The 22,418-nt window shown below is 49.8% G+C and overlaps 1 protein-coding gene across 1 annotated transcript in view; it reads left to right on the top strand.

The window, feature by feature from the left end:
- Positions 1 to 2,348: 2,348 nt before the first annotated feature.
- Wwc1 (WW and C2 domain containing 1) overlaps positions 2,349 to 22,418 on the top strand; it is a 137,142-nt gene continuing 117,072 nt past the window's right edge. Inside the window, exon 1 of the mRNA XM_021211689.2 lies at positions 2,349 to 2,963. Within this exon, the coding sequence (XP_021067348.1) occupies positions 2,845 to 2,963 (119 nt within the window). The 5' untranslated portion in view covers positions 2,349 to 2,844. The remainder of the gene's footprint in view (positions 2,964 to 22,418) is intronic.

The following is a 22,418-nucleotide window of genomic DNA, read 5'->3' as shown; positions in this document are numbered from 1 at the left end:
TGCAGTCACCTGTAGAGTAGCAACCAATCCAACCTATCACAAAGCTCAGCAGGTTTTACCTTCGGCATGCTTGCCCTGGGCTTCTGAATGCCTGGAGATGATTCACCCGGCATTGCAGGGGGGCAGGCCACCATCTGTAGATTACATCACCCTGCTTGCAGCTTCTGGGAGATAACCTGGGATCCTAAGGCCTAAGCTTTGAGGAACCAATTCCTGTTCCAAGGCATGGTCTAAAGGTATAGAGGAACAAGCCACTGGAAAATGCCAGGCGGTGGGCATCTGGCGTACAACACGTTCATCCAGGAAGCTTGGAAAATAAGGCAGGCACACACACACACACACACGTATACATACACACATACACACACATACACATATACACACACATATATACATACACACATACACATATACACACATACACATATACACACACATACACATACACCCACACATACTAATTGGATGTGTCATAAGCAGACAAGCATACTTTTCAGGAAGGAAAAGACATGAGTTGTTTGTTTGTGTTTTTTAGCAGAAAATAGTTCAGTTGAGCCACACTTTATAAAAGTATGCTGGTCATCAGATCAGCCAGGGCGCTCCACATGGACCCCTTGGTGATGGCTTAATCCCTTATTTTTCTCGCTTCATTTTGCTCTTCCCAACCAGTTCCCAAGGGAGAGGCAAGAGGATGCTGATGAGCTCAACGCCACCCTGGGCTGCATAGCAAGAGTCTAAAAAACTTTACAAACCCCCAATGTAAATACAACGAAGGGTTACTGGGTGACCCTTCAACCACTGGTTTCACTGGTGCTAGGGTGCTTGTGTCTCTTCTGAGCTCCATCCCTGGCCATCTTGAAGTTCAGTGTCCTCATCTCCAGAATGAGGAGACGTGCGTACACAGTACCCTATCCCAGGGCTTTGTCGTGAAGATTAGCTGAGATCATACTTGAAAACACAAGCCTCGTACCAGATCTGCACGTGTTACAAGTGATGACTCACACTTGTGATCTCACACTTGGGAGGGAGAGGTAGGAAGGGAAGATAGCCATAGTTCAAGGCCAGGCAGATCGAGGTCTCCCAGGCAAAAACTCAAAACAGATTGGATGGTTTGCTGGGGTAGAGTTCAGTGAGGATGCTCGCCTGGCAAGTGTGATGCCCTGGGTTTGATCCTGACAGAATTGGGGAGGGGGGAGGGGGTAGAGGTACTTATAATTGTGAAGGCTTTGGCCCATCAGAGGAACTCTGGAGGAAGGGGTAACTCTCCAGCAGTTGGGTGTGTGGCGAGGACCTCCCTGAGCTCTGAGGTCCCTGGCTTTGAAGCATTATATTGACGGGATGGAGGAGGAGCTACACCCGCCCGCTCTGTCCTCGGGGCATTTAGATTTGGTGAGCCCACCCTAAAACGCCCTGTCTATCGAACAGGGGATCCCCACACAGTACAGGGATTGACTGGTTACTCCCCACATCAAGGGATTGATTCAGGCAAGGCACTGGGCTTCATTCTTCCAGTCCAGTTTCCTGCCTCAGGCACAGTTACATTTGCACTGGGGAAACACCAGACCTAAGAGGGGACAGGCAGGGCGAAGCCAGAGGATTCTTGGCTGAATGACTCCATCTTCTTTTTTCCCTAATTCAATATTACTAATGTCTCAAGATATTTACTTATTCTTGTTTTAGGGTTTGCTTTTTCTTTTCTCCTCTCTCTCTCTCTCTCTCTCTCTCTCTCTCTCTCTCTCTCTCTCTCTCTCTCTCCCTTCCTTCCTTCTTTCCTTTCATTCCTTACTTACTTATTTATTTTCCCCCCTTTGTTTGCTATTTTGACTCAGCCTGGAACTTTTGGATTTAAGTAATCCTTCTTCAACCTCTTGAGTGAGACAGGTGCACTTCACTATGATTGGCAAAATATGTCCTTCCTTCTCCTCCCTTGCCACCCGCTGGAAGTCCTCTTAGGAAGCAGATCCATAGCATTCCTAATTTTAGGGACCCTAAGGAAAGCCAGCTACATTTGCAAATTACGGAGGGGAGGGTTGAAACAACACGGGGAGAATCGAATAGGAGGAAGACAGATGGTGTGAGTGCTGCGGGGGGGGAGGGGGTGGGAAGGGACGAGAGATCCTGGAAAACTTATGTTCGCCGATTTGCAAGAATGTTTTCACTTAACCACTTCTTGCCTGACTCCTGGTTCTCAATCACAGAAAACAGGGTGTGTCAAGATTTGGGGCCACATGCGCCAAGAGCCCGGACGCTCTGGCATAGAGAGAGCCTAGCTTCCTGGGGCAGAGCAAGGGTGGTCGGCGATTAGGACTGTCCCACGAGGGGGCGCGTCTCGGGCTCTAGGACCCGCCCTCGCCGCGCTGGGCGCGGGGAGGAGACCCGGGAACCCCGGAGCCCGGCGCTCCGCCTCCCGTTTCCGGGGCAGCGCAGTTACCTGCACCACCGGAGCCACACCTGGCGGAGGCAGAAGTCTCGGGGCGCGCGGCGGGGCTCCGGCAGAGACTGCGGGCGGCGGCGGCGACGTGGAGCGCAGCGCGCGGCGGCAGGGACAGGCAGGAGGCGGCTCGGGCCGCTCTCCCGGCTGGCTGGCCGCGGACTCGGGCCGGCTGGGCGCCGCGGCGGGCGCACATGGCAGCGTGAGAGGCGGGCGGCGCGGGGCTGGGGCCGCAGGGCCGCATGGACAGAGGCGCCACACCGGCCGGCCCCCGTTAGGGCCCCCGATCTGCGGGCGCCACCCCCCGATCATGCTGCCTCGGCGGCCGCCTGGACTCAGAGCGGCCGGCCCGAGCCGCTGAGCCCCGTGGCGGCCGCGAGCTGCATGGGGGAGCGCGGGCCAGGCTCGGGAAGATGCCCCGGCCGGAGTTGCCCCTGCCGGAGGGCTGGGAGGAGGCGCGCGACTTCGACGGCAAGGTCTACTACATAGATCACAGGAACCGCACCACCAGCTGGATCGACCCACGGGACAGGTAGGACCCGGAGTGCTCCGACCCGGACCCGGCACCGCGCCTGGGCCGCACCTGCCCTTGGTGTGCAGGGGGACTCTGCGTGTCTCTTAACAGGTCTTAGTTTGCCCCCTCCACACCCTCACCCTTCCCTGAGCTGTACTCCTGCCCGAAGAGCTGCAGAGAGGGGCGGACGCCAAGCGGACTGCCCGCAGCCAGCCCCAGGTGGAGGACTTAGGCCCTAGTGGCACCTGCCCAGAGTTTTGACCTTAAGCTCTAGCAGGGTCCCCGACCCCTTTAGAAAGCGACGTCTGGCCAGGGTGAAGGCAAAGACCAAAACCAGGTGAAGCGAATCTTCTCTGGGAACTTCCTTGGCTGAGGAGGGGTGGTTCTGTCATGGAGGGGTGGTAGGGAGCCCACGGGTCGCTGGGAGACTGCTGGAGGAAGGACATACTGGCGAAGAGAAAGCAGCTTTTTGACAGGTGCTTCGTTGGCTGCGGAGAAAAGCTTTGGAGCAAGTCTGGGGAAGCCGGAGGTGGGAGGGGAAGGAGGGAGCGCGGGGGAGGGCAAAGAGGGAGACTGGTTCTCCAGGAATCTCACAGCAAGTTGGAAGCTGTTAGGATGCAGATAGAGGTGAGAGGCCTCTGGCAAAGCCCAGCCTGCCCTAGCCTCCTCTTCTTCCTTTCTTCCTTCTGGGGGCACAGGCTCCTCAACAATCCTGACCTTGGTGGGCACCTCGCTGGGTGTATGTAGCTCGAGCTTTTCCTGAGGCAGGTAGTCTTATCATCCCAGACTCCTTCCCACCTTCAGCTACTCACACCTGGCCCACATCTGCCCAGGGAGGAGGGGAGTCGTCCTTTGCCAAGAAGGTGTGTAGTCAAAGTGCCCTAGGAATGTTAAATTTTCACTTGGTCTGTGACCTTGGGGGTTTGGTGCCGGTAAAGCCACCCGGGATGAATTTGTTGGACCTTTCATCTTATGGGGTTCAGATGAGGGGATCTGAGACGTCCAGAATGGGGTGTATAGCAAGATGAGGGTTAAAGGAAAAAAAAGAAAAAAAAGAAAAAAAAAAAGAGTCGGGCAGTGGTGGCGCACGCCTTTAATCCCAGCACTTGGGAGGCAGAGACAGGTGGATTTCTGAGAAGTTTGAAGCCAGCCTGGTCTACAGAGTGAGTTCCAGGACAGCCAGGGCTACACAGAGAAACCCTGCCTCCAAAAAACAAAACAAAACGTAGAAAGCAATTTTCTCTTGAGTTTGTTCATTCATTGATCCATTCATTCATCGTTTCTTGAGCTCCTACTTTGCTCAGCGCTAGTCTTCTTCACTTAATTTGGAAGAGAAAAAATTTAATACTACGGAGTGTTAGACAGGCTGCTTTGATCTTTTGGCCTCAGTTTCCCCTTGTCTGGTTAATGGTTTGCTTGGGAAGGAAGGAGTGATAGCGGGAACTCAGGAGCTAGACAGACAGGCCAGCCAGGGCTACACAGTGAGACCCAAAAGTTAGAAAGTTTATAGAAAATGAAAGCCCAGTTCCCTCCCACATACCTCACTCCACCTCTTCCCCCATGTGTGTGTTTAATAACGATGTGCATGCGTGCTTGACAGTGTGTGCATGTGGAGGTGAGTGGACAACTTGTTAGAGTCTAGTAGTTCCTTCCGCCTCACAGCCTCCCTATATCAAACTCAGGGGTCAGGCTCAGGAGCAAACCGCTTAACCCAGGAGCCATCTACCAACTCTCAGCTCCAATTTCCCCTTGTTTGTTTGTTTGTTTGTTTATTGCTTATTTACTTTGGATCTTCAAGATAAGATCTTACCGGGTAGCTTTGGCTGGCCAGGAGATCTGCCTGCCTCTGCCTCCAGAGGGTTGGGATTAAAAGCGAGCTCCACTTTACCCAGCTTATTTCCCCATTTTTAAACATAAGAGAAAATCTGGAACCCAGGGATATGATTTGCTCCTAGTGTTTGGCTATTTCCTCTTTAAAAACTGTCCTTGTGCTCTGCCTTTTCACCTCTAATCTTGTCTTGTTCTCCCCCAGGCCTCTCAGAGTAAGGTACCCCAGGAGGCTGTGTAACTGTGTTGGGAAGCTTGGCAACTTGTTACCCCTTAGAACAGACAACTTCAAGCTTATGTGTCCTACAGCATGAGTCCCTGCAGCTGAGCCCAGGGTGCTGTGTGAGCCGGGGTGCTGTGTGAGTCCAGGGTGCTGTGTGAGCCGGGTTGCTGTGTGAGCCCAGGGTGCTGTGTGATCTGGGGCGCTGTGTGAGCCGAGGTGCTGTGTGAGCCAGGGTGCTGTGTGAGCTGGGGTGAGCCGGGGTGCTGTGTGAGCCCAGGGTGCTGTGTGAGTCCAGGGTGCTGTGTGAACCGGGGTGCTGTATGAGCCGAGGGTGCTGTGTGAGCCCGGGGTGCTGTGTGAGCCCAGGGTGCTGTGTGAGCCGGGGTGCTGTGTTTGTGGGCACCGCTATGTCAGCCTTGATGACGACCGAGCATCTGAGAGAATAATACAGCATAGAAAACTTCTCAGAAAATCCCAGTCACCCACTGCCCTTGGAAGAGGGCAAGTGGGTTGCTTCCCAAGAACTGACTTGACTAGAAGGTAATAATATGCCAGGTTTGACTAGAAGACAATAATATGCCAGGCTGTAGAGTTGTGTGTTACATCTGTGACTCCCTGGTATATCTACCTGAACTATTGCTTAATACTTGCCTTTACACCAACTTATTAAAAAATGTTTTTTATCATTTTCACTCATGGGAAACTAGCAATTTCTATTACCAACAATAGAAAAGAATCTTTAAAAAGATACAACTCCACGTTGTCTAGACTACTGACTATGAATCACCTCCTGCACCAGGCCAGACCCAGCAGCCTCTGCGTGCAGCAGACTGCCTTGGTGAGATGTCACAGCCGTAGCGGTGCTTGCAGGAGCTGCTCACAGTCTACTTTTGCCGACCTCTTCATCCCGCCTGCACTGTTTCTACGAATCCCCAAGCTTGGGGTCAGGGCTGCGGATCACTGTTGTAGCCAGCCAGCTTTGAGAGTTTTGGGGCGCAGCTTCTTTATCCTTAGAATCTCTTGTATACCTGGTTTGAGGTTGTCCCTTTTAACCCTGCCAGTGTGGACATGGGCTAGTCACTTAACCTAGGTGAGGTTTGAGTGCTTTCCGTGGGTCATGGACGAAGTTTGCTGAGTGTTCTCCATGAGGCTCCCAGGGCTGTGATTTCAACCTTCCTGTCTCTCCATACCCCTGCTTTCTATGAGACAGAAGGAGTTATGATGGGGAGAGCTCGGGAGCATAAGCTTGGGGCAATTTAACAAAGCTTAAAAGAGCTTCAGGGATAATGTGAGGGGTAAGGGAGGGAGGTAAATTCTCCCAGAGCAGTTACATCTCTATAGCTAGTTAAGAATAGTTAGTTACATCTCTATAGCTAGTTAAGAGTAGTTAGTTACATCTCTATAGCTAGTTAAGAGTGGTTAGTTACATCTCTGTAACTAGTTAATGGTGTAAAACAAACAAATGAAAAGAAACATATTTAAGAAAATTCCACTCCTTGAGAGTGTGTGTATCTGAGGCACACATCACAGCCATGCCTGCCCATTCCCCTGAATTTCAAAGAAGTAAGTCAAATGGTCCTTCAGTTGGAAAAGGGATTTCTCAGCCACCAAGGACAAAATAGTGTCTCCGGTTACCAACCCTAAAGAATGTCTTGGCACATTCTGCCCTCTGGGACTAAGCTGTTTTGTGTGCTGTCCATGGAGCTGCTGGGGGTAGAGAATCCAGTTTTCAGCTCCCCCTTTCACCAGGGGGGTGGAAGAGCAGCCAAGCAGCCAGCTTTGCCAACTCTCTCCCCTTTTCACCCAGCGAAGACCGGGAGGCTGGAATTCCTGAGGACGGTTGTCCCAACAACGGGAGAGGGTCCAGTGGGCAGCTTGGACCCTGCCCACTGGGCCAAAGGCTGCAGCAGCACCCAGGCTTTACCCAAGTCAAGGCCAGTCAGGGGAGGGACAGGTCCCTAGAGAACCAGGTACTGCGGGTCATACCTACCCCCCCTCCCTTAGAACTGGGTGCCTTCTGCATCTGAGCATAGGTGCTTCTGAAAGCTGGCAGCAGAGGACCAGCTTCCTGCTGTGTCCAGCTTCGTGGTATGTAAAAACAAATGCACCAATTGTTCACCCAGGAAGACTGGATCATGGAGACTGGCTCTACAGAGAAGATTCCTGAAGCCCGCTCCCTGGCTTTGTGTTCAGACCTTGCAGGACTCCCTGGGAACTCGGAACATTTGGGGGCGGGGAGGGGTCCAGTAACAAGTCTAGTAGCTCAGGGCTCAGCCGTCTCCCGGACCATCATCATCAAACAGACAGTGTTTATCAACCTATTCAGAAATAATTTTTGTTGTAGGAGCTTAAGTCTATAGTAGTTGAAGGCCTTCCTCTAAGGCCTCTTAGTCCAGTAGAAGGACATGAGTGTCCCCCACATGTAAACAAGGGCTTCTGCACATAATTTCTGGGCCCAGTGAACTCCAGGTTTATAACTCCTGCCATGGAGAAACTTGCAAGCTGCTTGTCACCCTCTCTAAACCCTCTGTATGGTGGAGAGCAGATCGTAGTTGAGCATTTACTGTGTTCAGGAGGACAGCCGAGAGATAGCTTTCCACGGGTTGTTAGTTCTGTGAATCCTCCCTGGGATTTGAGTTATCTGAGGTTCTAGGAGACTAAATTCAGTGAAGCCACACATCTTTATTTACTTACTAATTTTTAATAGCATTGGGGAATTGAACCTTGGGCCTCAGGATTGCTAAGCAAATGCTCTACCACTGAGCCACTGCCCCAGGTGGTGTCACCCAATTTTTGCAAAACTATCTGAATGTTAGGCAGGTTGAATCTAAACAGCACCGGTTTTTCCTATTTTATTTATTTATTTATTTACTTACTTACTTACTTACTTTCACATTCATTCTTTTATTTTTATGTGCATTGGTGTTTTGGTGTATGTCTGTGTGAAGGTGCTGGTTCCCTTAGAACTTTTGTTATAGAAGTCATGAGCTGTCATGTGGGTGCTGGGAATTGAACCCAGATCCTCTGGAAGAGCAGCCGGTGCTCTAGACCTCTGGTCCACCTCTCCAGTCCCTCCTGTTTGTGTACTGGGTTGGTTGGTTGGTTGGTTGGTTGACTGACTGGCTGGCTGGTTGGTTGGTATAGTGGTGTTGGGGTAGAACTCACATTTCAGCTTTCAGCCCACACTGGCTTGCTGACTCAGGACCTCTGCTCCATTGCGGCAGGAATTTGGCCTTGGGAAATGGAACTGAGCCAAGAACAGTTTCACTTACCTGTGGCCATTCTTCTGTGGCCATGAACAACCAGGTGACAAGCGTGGATAATGGAAACAGGGGTGGGTATTTCGGTCCTGGAATTGTGAGCCTGCCACTTGGCCTCTAGTGACCTTGCCAAATGTCCATATCCTCTCTGCACCTTGGTTTTGCCTTTTTGCTTTATGTTTGTTTTGGCATGAGTTGCACATAAACCACCAAAGGAGGCTGTATGATCTGAAGAAGCAGAAGCAGGCAGGGTGACTGCTCAGCATAGAGCCCGGATGCAGGAGGCACTGGAAAATGGCATTTCTTCAGCTTTTCCTAGGAGGAGTACCTCTGAGATTCCTAATCAGCCAGAGGCTGGGTCTCCACCCAGCTGTGCAGTTGGAATGGGCCTTTCTGATGATGTAATCCAGGCTTCTGATTTCACTGATGAAACTCAGACAAGTGACTTAGCCAAGGTCACACAGCAAATCAATTTCAGCCTTGAGTAAAGGTCGTTGCTCTTCTTTCTCTTATGGAAACTTTTCCCTAAATACCAGTTGCAGATTTTCCTAAGCTATGGTGATTTGGTGAGCTAGTTAGTTGTTCGTAGTCACTTTGGGCTGTGCTAGACAAGCAGGTCTCATCCGTGTCAAGCCCTTTGTGTGTGGTGTCTCTGGAATCTGTGATGCATGGAACACTGAAAGGCTAGTGATCAGACGAGAATTACTGTTTTTATCGGTTACCACGGATTTAGGGACATTTTGACTGTTGCCACGTTCCAAGTTTACATTGTGACACACTTGCTTAGGTGGGAGTGTCAAAGGTCTGCTGGGGAGGCAGTTTTCCCAAACCTGTGTGTTTCACACTTACACTTCTAATACCCCATACGTAAACACTCGCAACGCTAATACCTTCATGCCAGTTATTTGAGAGCTTTTCTACCAGTACCAGGCTTCAGTTTAGTTAGACATGACGGAATACCCCTGTAATCCCAGCACCCAGGAAGATAAAACAAAAGAATAATGCATTTGAGGCTAGCCTGGACCATATAATACCGTGGCATTCCTATTCCATGAATACCCACTATGCAAGGGCACAACTTGTGTCAGTTGTAAGACATGGGTTATAAAACATTACTTGAGATAAACAAGAAGAAACAAAAGAGGTTTGGAAGCCCACCAACGCGTGAAGCCATAATAAGTGGTAACCACGTGTTGTTTTAACTTCAAGCTGCTCTGTGGGTTCAGCATTTTATCAACAGCTGCAGGAAGTCAACGGGATCACCCATCTGTCTTCAGATGGGGAAACTTAGAAAGGTTAAGTCAAAATTAATAGCCAGCAAAGCAGGCCTCTCAATCAATACCCTATCTATTTAGTAGTAGCCTGCTCTGGCTTGATCTATGTCAGGCTCACAACGAACCCTTTGACAAGTTAGGCTGGAGTTACTGAGTACTCTCAGAATGAGCAAATCTGGCGTTCATCTCAGGGGAAGATGCCACTAAAGTCCCTTCACTGGAGAAGCCAGTGCGGGCCCCCGTGGCAGCTTAGGAGATTGTTTAGAATCTATTCTACCTTCTGGGCACAGGAGCCAGGAGGATGAGAGACCAGGGAAGGAGACAGAATCTCTGAAAGATACAGTGCAGTGAGGTCTCCGTCAGGTAGCTTATTTCCAAGTCGCTTGGGCAAATCTGCCAGCCAGAGAATGAGGCGGCAGCTCCTCTCTGTCCTTATCCCCCCCCCCCCTTCTAGGAGAGGGCTTAGCCAAACTGACCTGATTTTCCAATCCCCCAGAGTCCCAGGTAGCCAGGAGAGAAACACTGCCCTTTTGAAGAGAGAGAATCAAGTTGCCTTAGTTACCAGGAAGGCTGGCTTGTCAAGTGCAGGTGCACCAGAGGAGAGACTGTGCGAGAGCAAGAGGTAGCCTGCATGGCCAGGATTCGACGACGGCATCTTCAGGGCACGCTAACCTAGTGGCTGCTGGCTGTCCACGTAGCGCCAAGCGCGTGCTGAAAACACATGGCATCTTCTCAGCTCCCCTTACTCAGCCAGAGGTCCAGATATGTGGAATCAACTTCACTTAAAGAACTGGAGCTGGCAAATGGCTCTTTGAAGAGGGAGCACATCCCCCCTGGAGAGGACCAAGAGCTGGACCTGTGCTGAGTCCACATGGGATGGCCACACTGTGCCTCTCCCTGTCTTGAATCCCTGTTTCAGAATGTGATAGGGGGAGAGAAAAACTATGATTTTTCTTTTAAATCAATTTACTTCTGTATAGAAGCCATTTAAGCCTCTAGTTCCTAGACAGGAAACCTCCTCTCACCAACGTAACTTAGTGGGATGGGGACGACAGGATAGGCTGCCGGTGGCTGGGCAAGGAAAGTATTCTATAAAAAATGCTGGTCTGGGAAGAGTAGAAGTGTTGAGAGAGTGGGGAGGTGGGGACAAAAAGAAAGAACAAGTGTGTACAGTCACGTGCTCCCCCATTCCTGCCCCCGCATCCCCCCAGTGCCTCCTAGATGCTTCTACCCGTGACATCTCCCAGTTGGGAAGAAACGGGATCTTTCAGTTTCAAATGTCTGCCAAAGAAAAGGGACCGAGGCTTAAATTCTCACTCAATGGTCAGCCAGGGAGGGGGGAAATGAAGCTGTGTCAAGATTAGGGACACCTTTGTTGGCTTTTTCTTTTTTTCTTAGCCCTCCATTCATCACTGGCTGGCAGCAGGGACACCAGGCAGGCAGCAGCTGCTGAATTTCCCCAGTCGACTGCCTGCTGTTGTCCAGCCCGGTTTGGTGGCAGTCTCTCCCCCACCCCCACCCAACACCTTGGCTTCTCCTGTTCCTGGGCCGTCATTGGAGTATCCCTGGGATTCACCGACGACTGGCAAACCGACTTGGAGGGATAAGATGTCAAGATCCAGGCGTCAGGTGTCTGCTCGAATGAGATGATGGCAGTAACCTTCCCACCCTGCCTCGACGGCGGCTTTATCAAGCTCCCTGCCTCGACGGCGGTTCTCTGTGTGCTGCAGGAATGGTTTGCAAGTGTGAACCAATGCAGTTTGAGTTCTGAGAGAAAGGGAAACCAAAGGGAAGGGACTTTAGTAAATAGATACAGCAAAAGAAATAGGCATAGCTGTCATTGCACATACTCTGTCTCTCAGGGGAAGACACATGCATGGCTGTAGCTCACCATAAACACAACCCACCCCATGGTTCCCTGCACGTCATAAAGATCACTGGAGGACACCAAGTCACATCTGATACTATAGCCACTCGCAAATGACATTGAACTTCTTCTCCTTAACTGTAAAATAGGGAAATGCAAAATACGCCACACCCACCCAAAAGTTTGTTTGGAGAGATATTACTAATGTGTATGATCACAGCGCCCTGTCTAATACAAGGCTTTCCACGTGAAGCCATTACTCACTAGGTAGTCTGACTTATCTACCTGTTTTAGCAGAGGAACTAACCCCACCATTTCCCCCTTCCAGCTAAAGTCTCTCAATGGCCACAGCTCCCTTGAACCAGGCTGACATGGGTGCTTGCCAACCATCTTGGCAGCGCTCACTATATAAATAAATCAATAAACTTTTCCTCCTGGGTCTTATCAGAGGCAAGCCCTTCTTTGGAATTTCTTGAGTGGAGTGACTTTCGGGTGAGCTGGCACCAGGATGGTGCGCATGAAGCAGGAGTAGTGAGTTTGTGCCTGTCATGGTGGGGCTAAGGAGCATTCTCTTGTAACTGCTTTGTTGACACGTCACTTCCCTCCATCTCGTTCCCTTTAGCTGCTGGAGAATATGGGGGTTTCGGCCAGCTCGAGGTGCAGAAGGGACCCTGGCATTTATCAGTCCCACCCAGCCAGGTGTTGGCCATTCACTCCACAGGTATTTATGGAGTGCCTGCAGTGCTGAGGATCAGAGCAAAGTCCCACGGTAGTGGTTTGGACACTTGGTTGGGGAAGACTAGCCAATAGTTAGCCATGTGAGGAAAGCAGACACGCCATGCTGGTGGTATGAAGTCTTGATTTGGAAACTGGAGACCTTTGTGCCCGCCGTACAGTGTTCCTGGGCTTGCTGTGGTGAGCTGTTTTGAGTGCTGGGAAGGAAAGTTATGAAATACCAAGTCTCCAGCTCATGGAATTTACTATAGGTTGGTGAGTGACGTAGCATGCACGGAACTATGCAAATTCACAGAACTATGCAAATACAGCTAGAGGTGATGGGGCCCTTTGAGTCCAATTCCTTCCTCCCCCATCTTATGTCTCATCTCTTGTTAAATGACTAGATGTCATTTAACAAATATTTATTGGACGACGTGCCTGGATTATGCCAGCCTGCATTCTCCACTGGTGAATCAGCATCGAGTATTACTACAGAAGTCGTTGCCCTCCTGAGGCTTATCTTCCAGAGCACTCCCTGATCACCAGCCTTCAGGAGGCATCGGAAGGCCTCAGAGCAGGGGTCCTCAACCTTCCCAATACTGCGACCCTTTAATACAGTCCCTCATGTCATGGTGACCCCAACCATAAAGTTATTTCCTTTGCTACTCCATAACTGTAATTTTGCTACTGTTATGAATTGTAAATAAATATCTGTGGTTTCTAGTGGTCTCAGATGACCCCTATGAAAAGGTCATTTGACACCCCTCCCCAAGGGATCGCAAGCCACAGGTTGAGGACCACTGACTCGGGAAGTAGAGAACAGAAGGTGTAGAGTCTAGAGTCACTCCAAGAGTGTTTCAGTTTAGACTATGGTATGTGGCAAGACCCCGCCTCCAAAAGAAAAAGAGAATAGAAAAAATCATCAGTTCATCCTAGGGTGTGGCTAGATTGGAGAATCATAGCTATAGTTAAATATCTGCTTTCCAGTCGAGTTGCGATGCGATTGCGTGGAGGAAGTCCTGCATGAAGGGCACCAAGGTGAACATCATCTCAAAGCATGTCATTATACATTCTATGTGGAAGCACTGAGTTGGTGGTGTAGGCATCTAGGGCGTGTTAGGCACTTTGCTTTTGTGGTCTTTCCTCTTCTATACCTGTCTTGCTATTGTTTTCCCAATGTGTCAAGTATGGAAGGCTCCTTGCCTCTGTGGATGGGAAAGTATCCCACCCACTTTGCATTTAGGATGCTTTTAAGTCACTTGACCTAAGCTGTTTAGTGTTGTCAGCCTTGGGGCTATGAAGAGTGGTGTCTCCACCTCCCCCCCCCGCCCCCTGCGGTGCATCATAGCATGTTGGCCAGAACTGATCCTATCGAATGCTTATTAAGACTCAACACTGTGTCAGTCTCTGGGCTGTGTGCTTTGACTGTATCATCCAGCTTTGCCCAAGAAACAATGCTGAGACAAAAAATCTCTTGTCATCTCTATCCTGATGTCAGGAAACCAGGGAGCAGGGAACTGAAAACTTGCCTGTGGTTGCAAAGCTACAAAGTAGCAAAATTGTTGCTTGAACCACCGCACCTGTTCTTCCCGGTTCTGTAGGTCAGGTTAGGCTAAGCTGTTTAGGAGAGCAATACTGAGTCTGGTCATTTTAGCCAGAGCCCCCTTCGCTTACTGTGATCCCTTCAGGGCTACCTAGTCACTTAAGGCTCTCTGCTTGGTCTGCTGCTGTTTTAGCAGATGTGCCTCTCAGTATGCAGGATTGGTGTGTTCTTCTGCATCCACTTGGTTTGTCAGCATCCCTCCAGGTAACACATTCCTTGGCTTAAGGTTCTATCCAAGATACAGACTTCCACCTTCTTGGAGACCCCATTCTGCTTAGTGGAGCCCAATCAGATGATTTGGGTCCAATCCTTGTTTGGCAAGAACCAAGTCTTCCTTGTGGTTCGGGGCCCTGGATAGCCCTGTTGGCTTGGTCAGGGGCATTTTTGTTCAGCTACTGGAGCATCCTTCGGGATGTTTGTTTTCACTGGAAGTCAAGAGAGTCACCTAGGACTTGGATTTGCTGAGCCGGAAGATGGTCTAGCTATGCTTGATTACCTTCCACTTGTACACACTGGGTAGAGTTGAGACTAAGACTTCTAAGCCAAGTGTTGTGGCACACACCTATAATCCCAGCACTTGGGAGGCTGAGGCAGGAGGATCACAAGTTTGAGGCCAACCTGGGCTACCCACGAAACCCTGCCTGGAGAAGAAGAAAAGAAAGATAGGAAGGAAGGAAGGAAGGAAGGAAGGAAGGAAGGAAGGAAGGAAGGAAGGAAGGAAGGAAGGAATAGGGAGAATTCCATGGTTTTCATATGTATGATTCCTGATAGGCACTGAGCACACACTAACATCTGACCGGTGCTCACAGACTGCGAGGACACAGAAGGTAGTGCATCAGCAAGTAACATACCATGTCGGGGTTACCAAAGTTGGGGTGCAAAGTTATCTTTTCTTTAGTTTAAATAAGAGCCACATATTGGCCACCTCTTTGCCTCATTAGCTAGCCTGTCTTCACCGCAGCCAGGAGTCCATGGCCCAGTATTGGCAGCAAGCAGTAGTATTCCTGACTGTAGCCAGGAAATTTTTCTTCTCAAGGCCATGCGATCTGCTGACCTCGGGGAGCGTCATTCTGGAGTGACTCCATGCAGATTCACTGTGCTATTCGACCCAGTCCAGATCTCTGGAGGCGAGATCCAGACTCAAAGCTGGGATAAAGAACCCCCAAGCACTTAGGATGCAATCTTGGGTTAGATAACTACTGCTCAGAGGGACAGGTCTGCACCAGTCATGAGAGAGATCCAAAGAGAGCTGCCTTCCCCGCAGGCTCCCCCACAGCCCTGCTCACAGTCCCTTCCTGGTTCTTATCCCAAAGGCTCTTCTTCTCTCTCAGATTCCCACGGCCTTTTCTTCTGTCTGCTTAGATTCTACCCCAGAATAGGCCTTCAGCCTGCGTACCTTTGTCCATGCAGAAGGGGAGGGCCACACCCTCTGCCTGCATCTTCCCCTTGCCCCAGCACTTCCCTCCATCCTCTCTACCACGACTCTTGGAACAAAGTAGCAGCCCCAGCGGTGTTCAAATGCTGCGTCCCTGAGGCTTCCTTGGTCTCCCAGCAGTGCAGCCAGTGCTTCACGATGGTCATTCTTACAGGGAAGTGGGAGGCACTTCTCATTCTCCCTCTCTGCCCATCCCTAACTGAGTGGCTCACATCTCCCAGCCTTTAGCCGCCTGCTCTCAGGGGCCCCTTTCTGAGTGTCTGCATCCTGTGAGAATTTCAGCAATTCTGCAGACTGATGCTGCAGAGCCACACACCACCGGTCGCATCTTGGTCTCAAACGTGTTGAAGCCTGAGGTTGTTCAGATTCTACCGGTCTGCATGGGCTCCAGTGCAGTGCGGATCTTCCTCCTGCCTGGTTCCCATCACCCCTGCCCATAGGCCCTTGCTACTTTCTAAAGCGTCCATCTTGAGCCTCCCCTCCTCCACCGAGCTGCCAGATTCTGTTCTTTTCCCAGGTTTTGGATGCCTCATTCCTTCCCAGAGGCTGAGGGAACAGTAGAGACCAGGTGAGGGGCCTCTCCCTCGGTTGGCCAGCCTGTGTTCAACTTGAAGTTCCTGCATCATACCCCAGTGCTGACCACCCCCTTGGAAGCTGGCCAGTGCTTGTTTTCTAAGCCTCGTTTGCCTTACTTATAAAGAAAAAATAATAGTGCTGGCTTTACTGTTGGTGTTATTATTATTTTTTAATATTTATTTTATGTATGTGAGTACACTGTCACTATCTTCAGACACACCAGAAGAGGGCATCAGATCCCGTTACAGATGGTTGTGAGCCACCATGCGGTTGCTGGGAATTGAACTCAGGTCCTCTGGAAGAGCAGTCAGTGCTCTTAACCACTGAGCCATCCCTCCAGCCCTGTGTTACTGTTATTTTAGTGGTATTTTTAAACATAGTCTTAATTCTGCAGCCCAGACTGACCTTAAACTGTTACCAATACTGTTGCCTCAACTTCTCAAGTGCTGAGACTAAAGATAGAGGCAATCACTTTTTTGTTTCTTTGCTTTTTGTGTACCTCTGGCTCTCCTGGATCTCACCATGTAGACCAGGCTAGCCTCCAACTCACAGAGATCAGCCTGCCTCTGCCACCCAAGCCTTTGGGACTAAAGATGTGTGCTACCACACCCAGGTATGAACTATCACTTTAAAAAAGAGTGTTTTTAAAAATCTCATTTGGGCTAGGGAGATGGCTGTGTTTGGTAAAGTACTTGCTATGTGATTCTCAGTACCCAACATGACAGCCAGGTGTGGGTAGATAGATCCCTGGGATTTCCTGGTCTAGCTGAATGAGAGAGCTCTAGGTTCACTAAGGGACTCTCTCAAAACAGGCAGTGGAAAGTGATTAAGGAAGACGCCCAGTGTGGACCTCTGGCTTACACACACACACATACACACACACACACACACACACACACACACACACAATGTGTCTCCCACCACACACACTTAAACATACACATACATGCTCATACCCACAAAATACATAAGCAAATGAATAAATAGCTCTTCCTGGGTTAGGTGTCTAGCTCAATGGTAGAACATTTACTTATTCCAGAGCCCCGGATTTTATCCCTAGCACCACAGGAATAAAGGACACACAAACCTCAGCTTTCTTAAGCACACTTAGATAGCTAGTGTTTGGAATGGCTTCAGAAAGACGGCCAAGTTGTAAAACTACTGTGTGAAATTCCCATGTTTCCATACCTGGATTTCTACTTGCATTCTCTCCCCCCACACACACACCACACCCCCCATAACATAAAGCTTGAAGCCTCTGTATGAAATATAAATGCTTGCACCTAGAGAACCAGAGGTATTTCCGGTTTCTTCCAGCTTGGGTATGTGTGCATGCACATCGTGTGACATCTTGGGGTTGCGGGGGCGCCAAGTCAAAACATCATACTCACGACGTTGCGTGGACAACCTGTATGCAGAGGCGGAAGGTGGTTTTATATTTTCACTAATTTCGCTCCTGTGACATGAATCTGTAGGGTAGACCCTTCCATTTTCGAGTTATGTTGATGCTCAGATTTTTCAGACTTCTGAGCCGTTCAGATATTGGATTTGGGAACTATGGGTGTCCAGCTTTCCATATACAGAAAATGATCTTACTGAAGATAAGTTGGAGTCCTTTTCTCTTTAATTTTACAAAGTCTCCCCCACCGTCACAGTTCAGTATTCAGTAGATGAAGTTACCAAATTCTCAACACTGCTCCTCTGCTTCTGGCCTCTGTGGTCAGGTCAGGGCAGTTCCAAAGCATGGCCTATACTCTGCTTTAACATTTGCACTGTTCCCCTACCCCACCCCCATTATAACCACCAGGACCTCGCCTCCTTTCAGGACACTGGCTCCCTGAGACCAGCCTTGCCTGCCTCCCTGCAGCTGAGTTAAGAGGTCTGTTCTAGTCAGGGAGGCTGCAGCTCACTTACAATAGTGCTTGTCTAGCATGCACGAAGCCCTGGGTTTAATTCCCAGCATTCCATAAGATGAGCATGATAGTGCACATTCCTGCAATTTCATCATTCGGAGGTTGGGGCAGGAGGGACAGAAGTTCAAAGTCATCTCAGATAGATAGATAGATAGATAGATAGATAGATAGATAGATAGATAGATAGATAGGTAGGTAGTTAGTAAATTTGATAACAGCCAGGACTCCAAACAAAAACCAAAGAACAAAAAGGTTCATTCTGGTTCAAAGCTACAGTGGTCTACAAAGACTGGGCCTAGAAAAGAGAGATTGCGTAAGGACTTGGGGGTGGGGAGCTCAAGAAGCCAACGCCAACGACCCCATCCCACCTGGGGCAGATGGGAAAGCAAGTGAGGTACCATCCTCTCCCTATTCTTCTTTTCGCCCTCCTCCCTGCATCCCCATGTATGAACCTGCCTTTTACGAACCTGTGACTTTGGGTAAACTCTTTAGTACTCAGAAATGCCAGTAGTCAGTAGACTACTGTAGTGTTCTTGTGTTGGTGACCCAACTGTGCGTGAGGCTGTAGCTCACTTCAAACCCTCAGTCCAGACACAAGCAACAAGAGATGTTGGCTGAAAAGATGAGGGATTGGCCCTGAACTGGATTTCTATGGTAGATAGGCCTGTACTGCCCCTAGCAGCTGCTCACTAGGGTGTTGTCACCAGCAGTGGGTATCTGTATGGCATTCTTTCCCAGAACCATAGGGCAATTGTTCTAAAGCTCACGACACAGGTCTACCACATCTGAGCATTTGCTTTGTTCCAGACCATCCATCCCCTGTGGCAAACGCGTATTCGCTCGTGTGAGCCCTTTCCTCTTCTTTTGTCCCTCGGAGCGTGAGCTCTAGACCAGCTCATGACCGTGGCCTCGGAGCTTTTTAGAGGTGCCCACTAAATCAACCTCTGCATTAATTAAAGATGTTTAATTGACACATCCATCGCACATGATGTTCCGTTACAATGGGGTGACACCGTGACAGGTATGAGCCGTGTAAGACAGGGTGTACTTTCAGCAGGTCCCGGCAGTACATGGGATGTGAGCCCAAGCCGGAACATGGAGCACTCCAGGCTGGGTGACCTCTTTTCTTGGTGTGCAGCCCAAGCCTCTTCCCTGTGAGCTCTGATCTGGGATCTGCCACATGGCTGTGGTGTCACGAGCAGTACACTTTTACAGCCTGCTATAAAGGCTATCAGAAAGGAACTTCTTAGTTCACTCTCAAAGCCTAATGTAGGGTAAGGTATGGAAGCAGGGTGGGGTGGAGCAGGGCGATGGGGCTCACCTGATTAGGGCTTCACACCTGCTGAGAAAATGCAAGGCTGTGAGGCCACTTCTTGGTGACTGGGAGCGCCGGATGCCAAAGGTTAGAATGGCAGAGCTCATTGTCTGGGGAACACAGGGACGGTGAGGGACCCCCTCACCAGAGTATTCTGTTTACTGGCTGTTGGCTACACTGAGGAGATAGAAAGACATCAAACAGGTCCCGGAAGCCGGATTGCAGTCTTCCAAGATCTCGGACAGGAGCAAAACGGGGAGGCTTGAAGGTTCCCAGCAGGCTTCCTGGGCTGGAACTTTTGGGCCTATTTACCCCCTACCCCACCCCACCCCTGAAACGAAGGACTGACAGAAGACAGTGATCATGATGGGCAATGGAGACTTGGGCTCCCAGAAGCCTGCATGTGAACCCTAGCCTGAGCCTGGAACACTACAAGGTGGCGCCTACTCTGGGCTGGCTTACCACAGCCGCAGGCAGCAGAGAGTCCGAGCTGGTTTCTCCTAGCATGGAGGTGGCAAGGGTGTGTGGCCAGATTCCAGAACCTTTGCCATTCCAGATTGGGACACTACCCTTCCTGGTGGTGCTCACCTGTGAACTGTGTTTGAGTGTAAGCAAGGACCTTGCCCCTGCACATTCCTGAGATAATGTGCCAGGCCCTGCCTCTGCCTTCCCCCCATCCTCCCTAGGAACCCCTGACGATCTGCAGCAGAGAGGCTAACACCTTTCCCGGGTTCGTTTCTAGTGTGTTTCATTCATATCCGTGTGTGGCTATGTAGATGACCCAAGAACGAATCTCTAGCAATCTACCCAAAGTCCTTTTGGGAACATCCCAGGAAAAGAAACCTATATTCTGTCCAAGCCACAGGTAGCTTTCCCCCTCCCATTTCTTCAAAGCAGGGTTTCTCAAACTGTGGCCCCCAATAACTCCTGTGTAAGCCATGCCCCACAGAACGACGTGACCGGGGTAGAATAAAATCTCAGGGTTCCTGGATACCTGTTTTCAATGTGCTTCTTGCTGTGTTCAAGAATGGCTACCTTGAGACATCACTCATGTCCGGTGCTCCCCTCCCCTAGAAGCTCCATTTGGCCTGCTTGTGCGGGGCACATCTGCATTCTTCTACTGAGAATCTTCCCCATTGCTTTCATGGAGTCTGGTGCACTCAGTGGGGAGCCCTGCAGAGCAGGGCAAGGAGCGCTGCTTCCCACCAACAGCCTTCTTCTGCCCCTGCCGCAGTGTGAGCACGAAGCCCAGGAGAGCCCAAGCTGGGACTGGCTGAGAGACATCGCTTGCCTGTTGGGGGCTGAGGGGGCTGAGACGTCCTTGAGGATGTGCATGCAGTCTTGTTTGCGTGCATGTGTGTATTTGAGGCAGGGTCTCAGACATGCTCTGTAGTGAGTACTGAAGATGACCTTAAACTCCTGATTTTCCTCCCTCCCTCGGTGCTGGGGTCACAGGCATGCCATGCTGGGCTTGTGCAATGCTGGGAATCCAACGCAAGGCTTCATGCATGCTAGGGATCAAATTAACAAGTGAGCTACATCACTAGCCCCTGTGCATTTTTTTTTAAAAGATGGCGCTATATGCAGTGAGGCTGATCTTGAACTCCTGATCTTCCTGCCTCCATCTCCAAAACACTGGTATTATAGGAGTGTGTCACCTCACTTGGATCTTCTCTCTATATTGGGGAAGATGCTGTGGTTTGAGAGTCTTTCTGCTGTAGGGGAAAAAAAGACCCAGCCACTTTCCAGCACCAGGCCTGAGTCTACACACTGGGCTGCTGCAGTGCTCTGACCACCCTGCCTTCCTGCCTGGCTAGGAAACTCAGAGGGCTTCCCTCTGCCTTCTCAGAGCCCAATGGCATGATCTCCCTAAGAGGTTCGCCATTGCTATTACTTTAACCCAGTAACCGTTGACCCAAACGACAGACGTCAGACTAAGCTGCCAGTACCCTAGACAGGCTGTCTCTGTTGTGTTGGTTGTGGGAGAGCCAGGTTCCGGGGATCCAAGATTGGTGTCTGTCACCCAGCCCTGAAATACAAAAGTTCCCATCTTTTTCTTCTTGACCCCCCAAACCCCCCCCCAAACCTGCCTTACCTGTCCTGGGGCCTCCTCTGAGCTGGCTTATAATAGACAGTGAGACTTGGAAATGGTAGGTCTGACCTAAGGAGGCTCTGCATGCTGCTGTGACCACATTAAGCAAAACTTGGTTATTATCATATTGAAAAGAAAATCATGTCTCATGGTTCACTGAATGACCTCAGACTTACGACGAAATAGCAAAGAATGACCTTGGATTTCTGATCTGCCTCTACCAGGGTCCTGAGTGCTGTGACTTCAGGCCTGATGGACACGCTGCCTCCCACACTCTAGGCAAGCACTCTGAGTGACATCCCCAGCTCTCGAACTAAATTTTTTTTTAAAAAATTTTTTTAATATTTATTTATTCTTTTATGTAGCAACAAACATACCAGAAGAGGGCATCAAATCCTGTTACAGATGGTTGTGAGCCACTATGTGGTTGCTGGGAATTGAACTAAGGACCATTGGAAGAGCAGTCAGTGCTCTTAACCACTGAGCCATTTCTCCAGCCCCTAACTAAATTATTTTTAATTTAAAGAGAGACATAATAGAAAGTTTGTCATTTTTAACATTTTTTTATGATTTATGTTTAAATATTCATTTTGTGTGCTCGTGTGTGTATGTGTGTGTGTATGCACATGTGTGTGTTTGTTTCCCTGGAGGCCAGCAGAAGGCACTGGATCTCCTGAAGGTGAGGTTAGAGCAGCTGGGAGCCACCTGACAGGAATGCTGAGACCTGATGCTCTGTCCTCTGCATGAGCAGCATATGATTGTTAACACCGCCCCGTCTCTTGGTTAAATTTTTTTCTTTTCTTTCTTTCTTTATTTATTTATTTAAAATTTATTTATTTATTACATGTAAGTACACTATAGCTGTCTTCATACATACCAGAAGAGGGCATCCGCTCTCATTACAAATGGTTGTGAGCCACCATATGGTTGCTGGGAATTGAACTCAGGACCTCTGGAAGAGCAGTCAGTGGTCTTAACCACTGAGCCATCTCTCCAGCTGAGTTAAATGGTTTTAGCCATTTAAAATTATACAGTGGCGTAGCATGAAGACATTTCCATTGTCACATAACTGTTTCCACTGGCCAACTTCAGGACATACTTTATTTTGTATATCTGTCACTTGGGTTGGAACCAGGGGATGTGATCATAGACAGTGTCCACTTAGGACTTGAGAGGCTCTGGGATTGACCTACCAGCTCCAAAACCGTACATCCATTAAGTGGCAGCTCCCTATTCCTCCCTCCCCACAGCCCGTGGCAGCCACCATTCTACCTTCTGCCTCTGTGCATTTGACTTCTCTGTGGATGCTGTGTAAGGGACTCAATGCATCTGTCTCTGGGCCTGGCTGTTTCACCTAGCATACGACCCTCA

Source organism: Mus pahari, chromosome 14 (assembly GCF_900095145.1).
Source record: "Mus pahari chromosome 14, PAHARI_EIJ_v1.1, whole genome shotgun sequence".
NCBI lineage: Eukaryota > Metazoa > Chordata > Mammalia > Rodentia > Muridae > Mus > Mus pahari.
The sequence above is the reverse complement of the archived record's forward strand: the minus strand, read 5'-3'. Positions and strand labels throughout refer to the sequence as shown.